The sequence below is a fragment of the Crassostrea angulata genome, chromosome 7, assembly GCF_025612915.1.
Source record: "Crassostrea angulata isolate pt1a10 chromosome 7, ASM2561291v2, whole genome shotgun sequence".
Classification (NCBI taxonomy): Eukaryota; Metazoa; Mollusca; class Bivalvia; order Ostreida; family Ostreidae; genus Magallana; species Magallana angulata.
In genome coordinates, this window is record NC_069117.1 from 24,657,778 (window position 1) to 24,673,889 (window position 16,112).

At 32.9% G+C, this 16,112-nt stretch overlaps 1 protein-coding gene across 1 annotated transcript in view; it reads left to right on the top strand.

Moving 5' to 3' along the window:
• The window catches only part of LOC128191254 (uncharacterized), a 61,942-nt gene that overhangs the window by 19,196 nt on the left and 26,634 nt on the right, over positions 1-16,112 (top strand). The window contains exons 39-67 of the mRNA XM_052863343.1: positions 294-524; positions 1,105-1,344; positions 1,773-2,003; positions 2,097-2,297; positions 2,610-2,840; positions 2,941-3,156; positions 3,652-3,879; positions 4,150-4,389; positions 4,584-4,814; positions 4,984-5,223; positions 5,522-5,752; positions 6,022-6,222; positions 7,594-7,824; positions 8,946-9,155; positions 9,459-9,686; positions 9,971-10,225; positions 10,342-10,569; positions 10,674-10,913; positions 11,200-11,427; positions 11,525-11,719; positions 11,958-12,188; positions 12,371-12,580; positions 12,725-12,955; positions 13,134-13,373; positions 13,892-14,122; positions 14,456-14,656; positions 14,992-15,219; positions 15,359-15,571; positions 15,720-15,953. Coding sequence (XP_052719303.1) covers positions 294-524; positions 1,105-1,344; positions 1,773-2,003; positions 2,097-2,297; positions 2,610-2,840; positions 2,941-3,156; positions 3,652-3,879; positions 4,150-4,389; positions 4,584-4,814; positions 4,984-5,223; positions 5,522-5,752; positions 6,022-6,222; positions 7,594-7,824; positions 8,946-9,155; positions 9,459-9,686; positions 9,971-10,225; positions 10,342-10,569; positions 10,674-10,913; positions 11,200-11,427; positions 11,525-11,719; positions 11,958-12,188; positions 12,371-12,580; positions 12,725-12,955; positions 13,134-13,373; positions 13,892-14,122; positions 14,456-14,656; positions 14,992-15,219; positions 15,359-15,571; positions 15,720-15,953 — 6,555 coding nt within the window. The remainder of the gene's footprint in view (positions 1-293; positions 525-1,104; positions 1,345-1,772; positions 2,004-2,096; positions 2,298-2,609; positions 2,841-2,940; positions 3,157-3,651; positions 3,880-4,149; positions 4,390-4,583; positions 4,815-4,983; positions 5,224-5,521; positions 5,753-6,021; positions 6,223-7,593; positions 7,825-8,945; positions 9,156-9,458; positions 9,687-9,970; positions 10,226-10,341; positions 10,570-10,673; positions 10,914-11,199; positions 11,428-11,524; positions 11,720-11,957; positions 12,189-12,370; positions 12,581-12,724; positions 12,956-13,133; positions 13,374-13,891; positions 14,123-14,455; positions 14,657-14,991; positions 15,220-15,358; positions 15,572-15,719; positions 15,954-16,112) is intronic.

A 16,112-nucleotide genomic window follows, 5' to 3' on the forward strand; every position in this document is an offset into this window, starting at 1 on the left:
AAGTGACATCTGTATTGTGAGAAACTTTCTTTAAAAAAACTATTTTTATAAATTCTATAAACAGATATGCAAATTGTAAGCACAGAATCAATTTTTAAAGTTCTTTTTTAAAGTGAAATTTAAAATCATAATAAATATGGGTTACGATATCTGATTTTTTTAGATTGAGTTCACCAAAATTGTATACATACCTTTAAACTCTTCATCTCAAATTTTTGTCCGCCCGAAAAATGGCTTTTCAAAAAGGTCAACTTATAATGACTTATCAATTTAAAGAATTTTGTTTATTCCAGGTCAGTATCAGCAAAACCTATGTCCTGTAGGCGATCCTTCGTGTGCACCATGTCCAAGCCGTTTACCATCATGTGTGGGAGAACAAAATGGATATAAGGAGTTTCCTACTCGGCTTTGGAAATCTGACTTTGTCAGGTGCTTTCTTAACAGAACAACGGAAATTGACAAATGTTCATCGAATGAGTATTTCAATCCAAGGCTTAAACAATGTATGGAAAATGTTCTACCTGGTAAGTATTTGTTATATTCTAATATGTCTCACCTGTTTTCAATCCTTGGTGGGTTTAGATTATTTTACCTAAATTGTATCTTTATCTATAAATAGGTAAGCACATTTGTAAGTTGCGTTATGACACTAGACTCTCAGATACCCCATCAGTTGCATGTCATAATTGTAAATAAAAAATTTATCCACAGACAAGCAAAAACCGACGTTCATCTTGATGTGCAGAAAACAATAAACTGTAAACAACTATAAGAGGGAAATTAAACTGAAATAGTCTCTACTATTTAATTTAAAACAAACTTTAAATGCAAGGAAGCATTGTGAGTTTCTATTAAAGTGGCTCTCTTGTATTGATTTAAAGATTGCATGGAAAACTTGCACGATTTCTGTTCGTCAGAGACAATGGTATTAGTCCATATCAATATAGCAAATATGCTATAAAGTTATTAAAATGGAAAAAAAACCATTTAAGGACAAATCTTTATCAATGGCCTTCTCAATCGCTTTTGGAGTTGAACATTGCTGAATATTTAGATATCAAGTATTTATATTGAAGTATGATATGATATGATTTTACTATCTAGTTGACGTGCCCGACTTTTGCACGGCGAATCCAACTAAGCTTTTGCCAGATCCAGATAACTGTGCTCACTATTTCAACTGCTCAGACCCTGCTGTGAACGTTATTACTAGACAACAGAATCAACAAACAGGAAGTTACAGAAAAGAATGCCCTTACCCTGATCTGTTTGATCCAGTCTTGCAACAGTGTGGAATGTTCACAACAGTAGAATGTAAAACACGCCCTGAGCCACAGGCGCCATGTAAGAAGTGTTTCGAACAATTTATGTACATGAGAAATATACTTCTTTTTATGTGTGTATATCTTAGTATAGTGTATAATTATAAAAGACATAAAATTAGAGTACATAAGAAATAACAATCCTTTCTTCAACAACTGAGAATAGCTTATTTTTTATGACTTATTTTACAAACCTAGTACCCAAACTTGTTAAAGATAGACACGTGTATAATCCAAAGATTTTAAGTTCAACGTTGAATAATTTTATTTAATTTTCATTTTTTTTTAATTTTTAAAAATGTAATGATATGATAAATATCAGTGATACTAAAGTGTAACAAAATAATCCATACATGCTCAATATTACACAACACATTTTTTAAACGATGTTTGCATTTAAGGCATCAATAGGTGGAACTATTTCTGAGCTGATCAGTATTCTGTTCACAGGTGAATATCAACAAAATTTGTGTGACTCAAAAAATAGTTCGTGTAAGCCTTGTAAAGAGAGACTTCCAGATTGTTTAAACTATCAAGATGGACAGCAGGCCTTTCCTAATAAATTATGGCAGAATGATTACATTATCTGTGCTAAAAACAGAACCATTAGCGTGGACAAATGCAAACCTCCGGAGTATTTTAATCCACGACTGCTGAAATGCACGGAACGTGTGGAGCCAGGTACATATGATACCCTCCGAGATTTATAGTTTTGTTGAAATAATGCTTAACTAACAAGTTCAAATTTATGTTTTTACTTTTCTCCATTTGTAGTTGATGTACCAGACTTTTGCTCCGTACACAAAAATGAAGTTCTCCCAGACTGGAACAACTGTGCCAAATATTATAACTGTTCCGATCAAAATGGACTTCATATGGAGTGTTCATATCCAGAATTGTTCTCAGATCAGACAAGGTCATGTGAAAACTTCACCACAGTAGCATGTACAAGACGTAAAGAACCGCAAGCTCCGTGTGGGTACATCTTTGTGATAGTAATAAGGCTGCTCTGTCGGTCTCATATTTTAATGTTCACGTGTCATTGTTTAACATGGTTTTAAGAAATATATGAATTAATTTTTCAAGGTTTTAATTTTAAAAGTCATTCGATGATATGTAATCATGCATTCCTTTCAAATTGTTATCATGTGCCAAATATAATTATATGTGTAGTCAGTTGACATTTTATTATTTAATCACATTGGACAACAAATATTAAAATCAAATATCAAATAGCGTTTGTTGAGCCTCGTAATTGTAATCTCTGTGATTCTCTTTCGATCTCAGGTGAGTATGACCAAAACCGCTGTAACTTAACGGACACTAGCTGTCGGCCCTGCCCTGAGCGACTACCCAGCTGTAGAGGTTTGCCCGACGGAGATCAACCAGCCAATGGCTTCCTGTGGACGGATCGCTTTGTCACGTGTGTACAGAACAGAACCCTGGCTGTCAGTAGATGTAACCCTGAAGCAATATTTGATCCTACTCAGCTGAACTGTGTAGAACAAATACCTAAATGTATGTTTCTTCATCTCAAAACGTCTTTGGAATGGAAGCATTATTATAAAAATGTTCATAAGAACTGATTTTACTTGTTAATAATTTTGATATCTTATAGCCAAAATTGATGAATTCTGTCGAGCAAATCCAAAGTCTGTGAAAGCGCATCCCTCCAACTGTGCATTGTTCTACGACTGTTCATCTGTACAGTCTCCTTTGGGTCATCATCTCGTGGAATGTCCATACCCTGATCTGTTCGATTCCACTAAATTACAGTGTGTCAATTTCACAGAAGTCAAGTGCAATAAGACAAAGAAAGAACCACAGGCCCCATGTGAGGATTTTTAATCAAAGAATAGATTTTCAAACTAAAGTTTAAAGAAAATAGGGTTTAAAGATTTCTATTAAATTTAATTATCTTCTTAAATGTGATTCGTTAGATTTATGTAATGATACATGTAAGAAATGTTTTACATAAAATGATTATTATTTTTGATATATATTATATTATCCCTTTGAAGTATCTAATGAATTTCAAACATTGATATTTAAAACACATTACTCCTCACTATCAATATATATAATTGATGTACATGTATATAATGGATCTGTTGTATTTTGATATGAAAAAATTGACAGATCTTTCATTTTTTAAGATAAGCATTCATTAGGTGAAAATTTTAATACTGTTAATTTTTCAATTGTCAAGATATGTGTATAATATCATTGACCTCTTAATAGAATTTCCATTTTGATAAAATCAAAGCACATTTTCGTGAGTATGACTAAATTTGTGTTTCATAAAACAGTTATTTACATCATTTTTTAGGTGAATACCAACAGAATCTGTGCAATAACTCTGATCCTACCTGTGTCCCTTGCCCTTCTCGTTTGCCATCCTGTAAAGGAAAACCAGATGGATTGAATTCTTTTCCAAACCAGTTATGGAATGCACCATATATCGAATGCTTTAAGAATAGGACAATTGATATCAAAAAGTGCAGCACTGGATACTTTAATCCCAGATTGAGAAAGTGTATGGAACCAGTTGAGAAAGGTAAATTTCATTTTTAAAGCATTGGCCGAAGAAAAACCAATTTAAATGCCAACTATAAAATGTTATTGGTGTAAAACTAAGGTCTTTTTCTCGTAATATAATTATTTTGCTTTATTTATTTAGCAAATATATTCTTGGACGAATGTAAAAAAAAAACCCGAATTTTGAATTGTATAGTTCTATCAAATAAAGTATAGACAATCATTTTCATTTGGTATTCATAACTATTGTGTACCATGAATGGTCTAACTGCGTCACCTTATGTTTTAGTTGATATACCTGATTACTGCAAGGCTCATCCGACCGAACTTTTGCCTGATCCAGACAACTGTGCAAAGTTTTTCAACTGTAGTGAATCTTTGATCAAGCCACGATCTAGTCGAGCAAACGTAGCTATAGGAAAGTTCGGCTATGAGTGTCCTTACCCAGAGCTTTACGATACCATGCTACAGATGTGTAGCAATTTCACAAAAGTTAGATGTACTACTCGATGGGAACCCATGGCTCCTTGTAAGTATTTCAAATTTATATTTTGTAAGTATGTATGTGTATTATGAAAATACTAACATATCACAAAAATTTTACCAGTCATTAAAAGGAACATGATGACGTCAAATTATTAAACATTTTTTGTGACTTATTTCAATTTTAGCCTTAAACCAATTACAAAACTTAACAAATTATTTTTATATTTTTTCATATAGGTGAATATGATCAAAATCTATGTGACTTGACAGCCAACAACTGCACAAAGTGTCCGGAACGTCTTCCGTCGTGTGTTGGCAGCAGTGATGGACTCAACCCATCTCCAAGACATTTGTGGAAAGATGATTACATTTCATGTTTTCTAAACAGAACTATGGTTATTTCCAAGTGTCCAAAATCTCAGTATTTCAATCCACGTTTATCAATGTGTGTGGATTATGTTCCAACTGGTACGGATTACGTCAATAAAATGTCCACAATACTTTAATGTATATAAGCCACTAAAATATGTCAATAAAATGAATTTTGGTATTCCTGAACATGTATTAAGATGATATTTAATAAAGTATATATTTTGAATAGGGTATTGACTTAAACGTTTATATTTTGTTTTTTCAGTGGATGTTCCGGAATATTGTCAGGCCAATCCATCGGATGTCCTTCCAGATCCCGATAACTGTGCACAATACTTCAACTGCTCAAATCCAGCAATACGCGGGTCCATAAATGGAGCTGTTAACCTCCCAGAGAATTACAGAAAAGAATGTCAGTACCCTGATCTGTTTGATCCTGTCCATAAAGAGTGCCAGACTTTTACTGCCGTAAATTGTAGCAAACGAAACGAACCTCAAGCACCTTGTAAGTAAAGTAAAAGTTAATGAATTCAAAAAAGATTTTAAACATTGGATTCCCTGTTTAAAAAATTCATCATAGCAGAGAGTTATCAGTTAAAACATGCACATTGCATATTGAATAATATTGATGTCCTATGATATTACTTGTATGATACATGTATTTGTACTTTTTTTATGCAACAGTACAACTTCGCGTAACATTTTGATTATATTGCATATACTTTGCTTATGGCATTCTAGCTTTTTAATTAATTTATTTATTTTAATTAATTACTGTTACATGCTCTGTATAACTGTTTCAGGTGAATATAAGCAGAATATCTGTACGTCTACAAATGTTTCGTGTCAAGTTTGTTCAGAAAGATTACCAGATTGCCGTGGCCGCCAGGATGGAGCACATGCATTTCCCAACAAACCTTGGCAGAGAGATTTCATCCAATGTTACTTAAATAGGACAATCAGTATTGCACAATGCCCTATGGGAATGTACTTCAACCCAAGGACTCAGTCTTGTAAAAGAAATGTTGAGCCAGGTAAGAAGTAAATTATAAAGTAGAAAAAAATCACCTTGTAAACAAGCTTCGATTTTAGTCTTGGAAAATGGTTAATGACAGATTTTTTTTTAAATTTAGATTTTACGCCGTGTGAACTCTTGGACAAATTAAAATCACTTTTAAAAATCTGCAAATCTGCATTTTTTTGTGTCGGCAATAATCATGATGGATTTAGAATTTTGCACTTAATACAATGCTAAAAAATATCATGCACGTTTTGTAATAAAAAATGTATATTGTGAATTCAGTGGATGTACCCGGATATTGCACAGCCCATCCTAACGCAGTTCTTCCTGATCCTGATAACTGTGCCAAATTCTACAACTGCTCTGAAAAGAATGGTTTACACAATGAATGCACATATCCAGATCTCTTTAATCCTGATGGCCAAATTTGCCAAGAATTTCTCAATGTCACATGTTCAACTCGAAAGGAACCACAGGCACCATGTAAGTTTCTTCTTAAAATTCACTCAATTTAAAATACGTTATCCAAATTTTCGTAGCCAATGAAGAAATATTGTTAATTTTGAAAAATTGAATGAAATTAAAACAATGTTGATATAATTATTTTTTTTATATTTGATTGTAATCTAGCAAATCATTGAGAATATTTATTATTTTGAGCGAGTAAAATTTTGCGTTACCAGTTTGCTTGTTAAATTAACTTATGTCATTCTCAAAGAAATTTTAAGCGTTGACCTTTTTATAAGCCATAGGATAGATAGCGTACAAATTTACCACCACAGATGAATAATTATCGTAATGCCAAACTATAATATCTCTTGTGAACAACTTTTGGAATGAAGCTTTCTTAATTTATATATACTTTTGTTGTTTTTGTCTGATTTACATAAATTGATAATATTTAATGAACGTAAAGAAAAGAAGAATAATCTAACTTTAAAGCTATACACGCTATAATTTGCGTCAATTTTGAATGACAGTGAAAACGCATGTGTTTGTCTACTTATAAAAGTTATCCTTAATCTGTAAATTACAAGGGTGAATTCCATCTCGTTACAAAGATATAGATTTTTAATTGTTTATTTTCCTGCCAGGAAAATATACCTTTTCATGAATATTGATGAAGGAAGAGCAAACCGACCTGATTGCGCATGTCCGCGGAGAACTAGGTGGTCGTTATTGTTTGCCTAATTAAATATCCAACTTGATTTTTAATATGCTTAACAGTTGTTAAATTGAAATACATACATGTATAATGAGTAAAATACGCTTGTCATTCACGATACCCTTACTTCTGCATTAACACTTATAGGATCTATAAATAGCACATAGGGGAAAAACTTAGGTCTACGTCATTTTTTTAAAGGAAGTATTCATATCTACTCACAGGCTTGTATTTTTTTCTTTTGTTTGTACTCGTATATCGGACAAATTTATGCTTTACTGAAAATATTCTTTCCTTTGTGAAACTATCACAATTATGAAGATGTTGACCCTTCACCGCAGTTTTGGTATGATAGGCTAAATTTAGCTGTCGATATCACGTGATAGATTGATATTCACGAGGAGGCATTACTTTCCTGGCAGGAAAATAAATATTTTTTATTGTTTAATATTTGATATATTTGTTACGTGATCGAATTGAGCATTATAATTAACAGAATAAAGGTAACTTTTATTAGTAATCAAACACAAACATTTTCCCCTTTATTCAAAATTGACGCAAATTATAGCGTGTATAGCTTTAAGAATCACTGAATTTTCAAATCTTGAAAGGCATAAATGCGAAACTCAGTGAAGGAATGCAAAATAGATTTTTTTTAAAAATTAAGTACATATTTATGTATGTTTAAGGTGAATATGATCAAAATTTGTGTCCAAATTCTGATCCAAGCTGCGCACCTTGTCCTGAGCGATTGCCAAGCTGTCGTGGTCTTCCAGACGGCAACCAGGCCGTATCAATGGAACTCTGGACATCGAGATATATCACTTGTTTTGTCAACAGAACTATGAAGGTTAACAAATGTCCATTAGGAGAGATTTTTGATCCAATACAGTTAAGATGTATCAACAAAATTCCCCAAGGTAAACAGTTTTGTTTATCTTTTTTTATTAAAACAGACTTACTGTTTCACTATTTTCACTGTTTAATTATAATTAGGTCTTTATTACATGACATGAAAGTAAACCCATATCTTTGTATTCGACTTAAAACTTTGAATACGAACATTTATCCAATGTTAAGGTAGAATGCAGTATGGTAAAAATGAGTAAAGATATGAGAAAATGGAACATTTTGCAGAAATAAAATTGTTGAAAACACAAAATGTAATTGCGTTATTTCAACATTTAAGATGTTTTTTTAAAGATTGCATAGCCTTTCTGTTTTATACTTAAAAATTGGTGACGACATAAAAAGTGACATCGATATATCTCGATTCAACGTTTCAAATACATTGGATTTGCAAAGATAATTTACACTGAATTCTGCCTCGTTTACTTACTTGTGAGCGTATTACAGCTATATTTTCAAATCCACCTTTTGAACACTTTCAACATTTTCTTGGTGCAATATATTTGATGGTCATTTTCTAAACCCGGCATATATAGGTGATATGGGACATCTGTCGATATTAATGTGGATTAAAGTACATTATAATTAAAATACTTTCACCAATACTTTCACCGGTTTAGAATTTTCAAATTTTACAATATTTAACCCAAGAAAATATGTTTTTAACATTTTTTCTACAGGAAAAAAAATTAGAATATCCAGCGGGATTCGAACTCATGACTTACAGATCCGTAGTAAGCCCTCTAACCCACTGTGTTTCGCTGATGACAATATTAGGAAAGAAACTGCTTATAAAATTATACTTGATTTTCTTGTTTATTTCGATAAATATTACGTCACAACATGGAGGTGTCCCATACCACCTTTAACTGGCATATATAGGCAGTTGTAGATACGTATCTATACGTATATAGCATTTGAAATAAAATAGGATTTAATTTCGTAAACTGTATTGATCTATCATACTATGAATAAAATTGGCCTCCGATGCATTTATTTTATTTCTACAGCACATAACTATAAAGAACCTATTGAAATGTCTAATACATGTAGTTGAAATGACTTTTGTGTAAAAAGAAACAAATAATAATGATGAATTCACCATTATTGGATTTTTCCCTTTTCTTATCAGGCAATGTAGCAGAGTTTTGCAAATCCAATCCCGGGGCTGTAAAAGAGGTTGACAATAACTGTGGACAGTATTTCAACTGCTCGGCGCTCTCGATGTTTGGTACTTACGTTCATGAGTGTCCATACCCAGAGCTATTTGACTCGAACATGCTTACATGCAGACAATTTACAGAAGTGAACTGCGACAACAGGACAGAACCCCAGGCTCCGTGTAAATATTTTATTTTAAAATTTTCAATACTGAAACAAAAAACCTTGATATTTTATTAAACGTCTCTTTAATTAAAGAAGGCCACCAAACTGTTAATATATTGAATATTCTGATAATTTTTAATAACTAACGAAATTCGTGTTATCATCCAAAAACATTAGGGGGGGGGGGGGCAAACGTGTCTTTCATAATAGTATTTTTTTTATATACAAAGTCAACTGAGTTGTGAATTTTTACATTGAATAATTATTTTTTATTTCATTTTGATAATTTTGTTTTCTATATAATTTAACGATTTTTAAGGTGAATATGAAGTCAATATTTGTGACCCGAGAAATTCCTCCTGCTCACCATGCCCTGTCCGATTGCCCTCTTGTAGAGGGTTACCAGATGGAACGAACTCTGTGGCAAACAAAGAATGGACAACGGCATTTATTGTTTGTGTTCAAAATAGAACACTAGACATCAATAAATGCAAGACTGGATACTTCAATCCGAGAATAAGAAAGTGCATGGAAAACGTTGAAAAAGGTCTATATATTTGTACTGTAATACAATTATTCTCTTATCATGTGCATATGTACTCACACAACCACTTTTTAAATGGATGTATCTTTCTTAGCAGTTTTAAAGTTTGATATAATTGTTTAAATACATGTATCAGATAACTAGTTTAAAAACTTTATGATCTTTTATCATTTAGATATAAGTTTGGTAAAAAAAATTCTTAATGGCTATACTATAAGTATTTCACAAATTCCTTAATGAATCTTTTTATGTTTTAGGCTAACTTGTTACTGTGTATTTTTATTTAGTGGATGTACCAGATTACTGTGCTGTGCATCCTGCAGACATTTTGCCAGCCCCGGATAACTGTGCTCACTATTACAACTGCAGTGCTTTAAATACTGCCCTTCCACCACGAATGATAAGTAGAAAGCTGATGTCAGGTGTACTAGATGCTCATGAAATGGAATGCACTTACCCTGACTTGTTTGATGTCTCATCCAGAAGTTGTAGAACCTTTACCACTGTGACATGCAATTCAAGACCAGAACCCCAAGCACCATGTAAAAACTTCTTTATATCCAATGTGGATACTTTTAAAATGCTTAACCTTTGTTTCTTGAAATTTGTTAAATTCCAATAGCAGTATCTCTAACTAATCTTGATATTTTTAATTAAGGTGAATATCTACAAAACATCTGTCGACCATCAGACCTGAACTGCAAACCATGTTCTGAAAGACTACCATCTTGTGTGGGGAAGGAAGATGGTTCCAATGTGTTCCCATCACGAGTTTGGAAGCCAGACTACGTAATATGTTACCATAATAGAACAATTTCTTTTGAGAAATGTTCGCAAGGTTATTTCCACCCTGTCGCAAAACTCTGTACAGAAGTAGTTGATCCAGGTATTTCAAACGATTGTAAAAAGAATACAAATGTATAACATAAAAAACAAGATACTTTATCAATTTATTAATAATAATACATTATTTTATCATTATTCCAACAGTTGATGTTCCTGATTATTGTGTAGCCAATCCGAAAGACGTCCTTCCAGATCCTGACAATTGTGCCCTTTTTTTCGACTGCAATAACAAAACAACTATGGTACACAGGGCTGCCCATGTTGTATCAATACAGTCATATACAAAAGAGTGCCAATATCCAGATCTCTTTGATTCCAACAATCGGCAATGTAGGCTTTTTACAGCTGTTAAATGTGAAACTAGACCGGAACCTATGACACCGTGTAAGTACATACCACTTATATTGATTATATCTTGACATTAGAGATTAAATAAGAACATAAATACAAGTTTGTTTATAACCCATAAATATCTTCTAAAGCATTGTATATATAATAATATATTATGCCACGTGTTGGATTATTTAATTAAAGCATGTTTTAGGGTAGCAATTAAAATAAGAAATTCACTTTGTTTCTAAAAATTACCATAAATAAAAATATGAAATAAATTGAAGATTGATTTAAACAATTACTTAATTATCTTAGTTACATACAATTTTCATTTTAGGTGAATACCAACAGAATCTCTGTAAAACTTCAAATTCTTCTTGTGAGAAATGTCCCGCAAGATTGCCTTCATGCAAAGGGATGACTGATGGTCCACATTCTTTCCCGAACAAATTATGGCTGCAAGACTACATTTTCTGTCACAAGAACAGAACCATACAAACCAAATGTCCAACCACACAATATTTCAATCCAAGACTCAACATTTGCACGGATGTTGTGGAGCCTGGTAAGAGATATCAAACCCTCACTCATGACGTTCAAGGTTATTTATCTATCTATCTAAGATGTTAGCCTTTCAAAAATGTTAATTCTATGATTGACAGTTGACGTTCCTCAATACTGCCCTGTACACAGAAACAAAGTTATCCAAGATCCTGACAACTGTGCCAAGTTTTACAATTGTTCCGACGTATCACATTCCGAATGCACCTATCCAGACCTCTTTTCGTTGGTGACATTTAGATGCGAACGGTTTTTGTCTACCTCTTGTGACCAGAGGCCGGAGCCCCAAGCTCCATGTAACGCCATGATTTTCTTTTCTCTTCTGTTGCAACGTTGAAGTTTTATCAACACACTGAAAGATCATCAATTACAAGATATTTGTATTTTCATTGCGATCACGTGTGAAAAAATCGAAAGACAAATCAAATTTAGTTTACTTTTCTGTAAAATATAAATAAAATTATAAATAACAATTCAAAATATTTTAACCGTAAACATATATGTTATTTTTGTTAAAGATTTCATATATTTTAGGTGAATATGATCAAAATCTGTGTCTACGTACCAGCTTAAACTGCATTATCTGCCCAAAGAGGTTGCCAAGTTGCAGAGGTCTTTCCGATGGCATTCAACCTGTTCCTAGTGAGATGTGGGGAGATAGATATCTGACATGTCTGCAAAACAGGACACTAGCTGTTACCAAGTGTCCCAGGTCCTCCGTCTTTGACCCAGTCCTTCTCCAATGCAGAGAAAATGTTCCTTTCAGTAAGTTATATCTTGTATACCAAAAGACAAGAAGGAACTGTCTTGTAGAATTGTGTAAGCTTGTTATCTATAGATGTTTGAAATTGAGACATGTCAGATTATTCCTTTGATGATGTATGATGTAAATATTACAATGAGATAAATTTTGTTAACAAATAGTCAAATGCATACTTCTGTTGTAGATAACATAGATCAGTTCTGCAAGTCAAAACCAGGCACTGTCAGGCCTCATCCAACAAACTGCGCTCAGTATTACAACTGCTCACAGACATCAGTTCAAGGAGATCACCTGTTCGAATGCCCATATCCAGATCTGTTTGATTCATCAACACTGCTGTGTCGAAACTTTACAACCGTTCCCTGTGGCAAGCGACAGGAACCAATGGCACCATGTAAGAAAAAGTCCATTGATTTTTAATTTTGCAGTAAATTGTCATTTCGTTAATTAACGTATAATGATAAGAATTGTGTTACCTCTATCATTCATATTGAGAAAGGAAGGGTATTTATTGATTGATTTTTTTTTTAATACTTAGGTGATTATAGACAAAATCGTTGTTTGATGTCTGACAAATCTTGTGTTCCGTGTCCTAGTCGTCTCCCCTCTTGTGTACGATTACCTGATGGCAAAAATCCTGTCGTTGGTTCTATATGGCTGTCAAAATATGTAATCTGCTACCAAAATCGGACTATGGGAACGAGTGAATGTCCAAAGGGAGAATATTTCCATCCTAGGCGTCGAGTTTGTCTGCAAGCAGTAGATCCAGGTGAAATAATGAAATAAACATTTTAATAATATTACCTACTATGCGCAATTGTTTTATATTTGTAGTTTTTCTTTATTTGCATGTTTTACCGGTCGTCATTAAAAAAAAGTCTGACGCAAATTGATTCCAATTCCATTTCCAAACTGTTTACAAGTGGTGTTTTTTCTTAATTTTGTAGTTGATGTACCGGATTATTGTAAGGCTCATCCTGATGATGTTTTACCAGACCCTTTCAACTGTGGTCAGTACTTCAATTGTTCCATTGAAGACACCATCATGCTAAGGTCTAGAACACCAAATTCGATAGGAGTCTTTAGAATGGAATGTACCTACCCGGCTTTATTCGAAAGCAGTTCCAGGCAATGTAAACACTTTGAGAATGTGCAATGCGAAAACCGACCAGAGCCTCAAGCTCCTTGTAAGTACATTATTTGTCTTGTAAGTCTTAATTTTTTCAATTATTTTAAGAATAATAATTCTAGTTTGTATTCCAAAGAAAATTGAACAAATAAAATATGAAGAACACAGTCATCCTTTAGTATTTTTATCAAACATATATAATATAAAGAACACAGTCATCCTTTTGTATGTTTTGGCATTTTTTACTTATTATGTATGATACCTGTTACACGAAGATGAATTTATTGCAATGGTTTCATATCCTTCTGATTTAAGCAGTAGCATAGTCATCGTCATGAATTTAAAATGTGTGAATATATCAACATCAATTTCTTATAAATGTAAATTGGAATGTAAATAAACAAAATTGTATTTGTTTTGATTAAAAAATTTTTTTCATAAACATTAAAGTGATCACGTTGTTTATTGTTGGATTGCTGATGTTTGTGTTAAATAATTAAATTAAATGAAATGCTATTTCAGCTAATCTTCAATTCAAATTTGGTTAAGTTTTACATTTAATAAATTGTTTTACAGGTCAATATGAACAAAACCTTTGTAAGTCATCTGACAATAATTGTCAACTGTGTCCCAATCGCTTACCGCCATGTATAGGCATCGATGATGGAGAGCACGAGTTTCCCAATAGGTTATGGCAGAGAGATTTCATTATTTGCTATAAAAATAGAACCATAAGCATCACTGAATGTGAAGATGGTTTTTACTTTAATCCACGAACAAAGAGATGCCAGAAAGCTGTGGAAATGAGTAAGTATTTCACTCTGTTGGGGCATCATTTTTGTGCATAGCCGCTTACAAAAAAACGGAAAAGAAAACGTTTATGCTCCTATATTATCAAATTTCAAAGCAATATGTTGAGGAAGATTTATAATTTGAGTTATAATTCTATGCGTATGTTATATAACTAATAAATAACATTTTAGTCATTTGGCAACACTACCGACTGATTTTAAATCAATGATGAACGAACTGAACAATGTAATTTATGTGCTTGCGTTGTTGTATAATATTACAAGTATATTTTTATGAAAAATAAAACAACCAATGCCCTGAGTCTAACAATAATTGTTTGACTCACAGTTGACGTTCCAAGCTACTGTATGGTGCACAAAACAGCAATATTGCCAGATCTTAAGACATGTGCCAAATATTTCAACTGTTCTGATTATGGAGGCGCCCATGTTGAATGCCGATACCCAGATTTGTACTCCACTAAGGAAAAGAAATGTGTCAACTTTACCTCTGTGAAATGTGACTCTCGACCGGAACCCCAGGCTCCCTGTAAGAATCTTGTTATTCTGAATATGCATTATCTAAAGAAATCGTTTATTCTTGCGCGCAAAACGTTGAAATATCATCGTGGTACTTCTAAATGCATGTAATTCTCTATAATAACACATTACCAACGTTTCATTGTGTACAACGGATGCTTGTTTTAGTCATAATCTATTTATCATACAAATCTTTTAATCATCCATACCTGATGTTTATTTTGTAAATGCGTTCCCTTTTATAACAAAATAAACCATTTAAATATTCTTTACTGTCCGAAAGATTTCTTAATGATAATTGCTCGGAATTCATATATTATGCAATCTGTTATTTGTATTATTCAGGTGATTATACTCAAAATTTGTGCCGTAAAGGAGACGGAACCTGTCCACCGTGTCCCAAGAGACTTCCAAGCTGTGTAGGCGTTCCAGACGGAGACCAACCATTTACTGGAAGATTATGGAAACCACAATTTATAACGTGCTTCCTTAATAGAACGATTTTGTTGCAACAGTGTACAAATGGATACTTTCACCCAATCAAAAAACAATGTCTAATTGATGTTCCAAAAGGTAATGTCTACTTCAACTTTAAGTGAATTTTGATATTTAGGATGGATATTGCGAAATCGGCGGTTTAATAAAAAGAAAAATATTCAATTAAATACTCTGATATATCATATTTTTGAAATTAACTCATACAATTTGACAGTTGATGTTCCATCTTACTGCCAAGCAAATCCAGACAGTGTTATAGAGGACATAAGCAGCTGTAATCGCTTTTACAACTGTAGTCAGTTGTCACCTGGGAGACATGTCGGGTCTTTGGAGTGTTCCTACCCCGATCTATTTTCTGCCGTTTCTAGATCATGTCAGGCTTTCATATCAGTCAAATGTCACATCAGACCAGAACCCATGGCCCCTTGTAAGCTACTAGATATATAGTTATATGTAAAAATTTGACATAATTTTTGTTTATCTTCTGCTGTGGTTTTAAAAAACCATAAAGATAAATGGAAATCGTCTTTATATTACAATGTCTTGCAGTTTCTTTTTTCCTTTTTTTTAAAAAGGTCAGTATGAACAGAATTTATGTCAACCAAAAGACACAAGTTGTGTTCCCTGTCCGGAGCGTTTGCCCAGCTGTGTTGGGTTATCTGATGGTCCACATTATTTCCCTGGTAGACAGTGGTCAGCAGAGTATATTATTTGCTTTAAAAACAGAACCATAGATGAATCTACCTGCAAAGGAAATCATCAGTATTTTCACCCTGTTCAAAAGAAATGCTTAACCGATGTAGGAAAAGGTATATGTTCAAAAGTCAATAAAAATAATTTATTTTTCTTAAAGCAATATGAGCTGAAATTTTGATGCTGAATTTTTTTTTTACGAAAAATATTATTTTCTACTAAAATGACAAAAATATCATGGTTTTTAAAGTTCTTTTAGCCATATTTTTATTGGA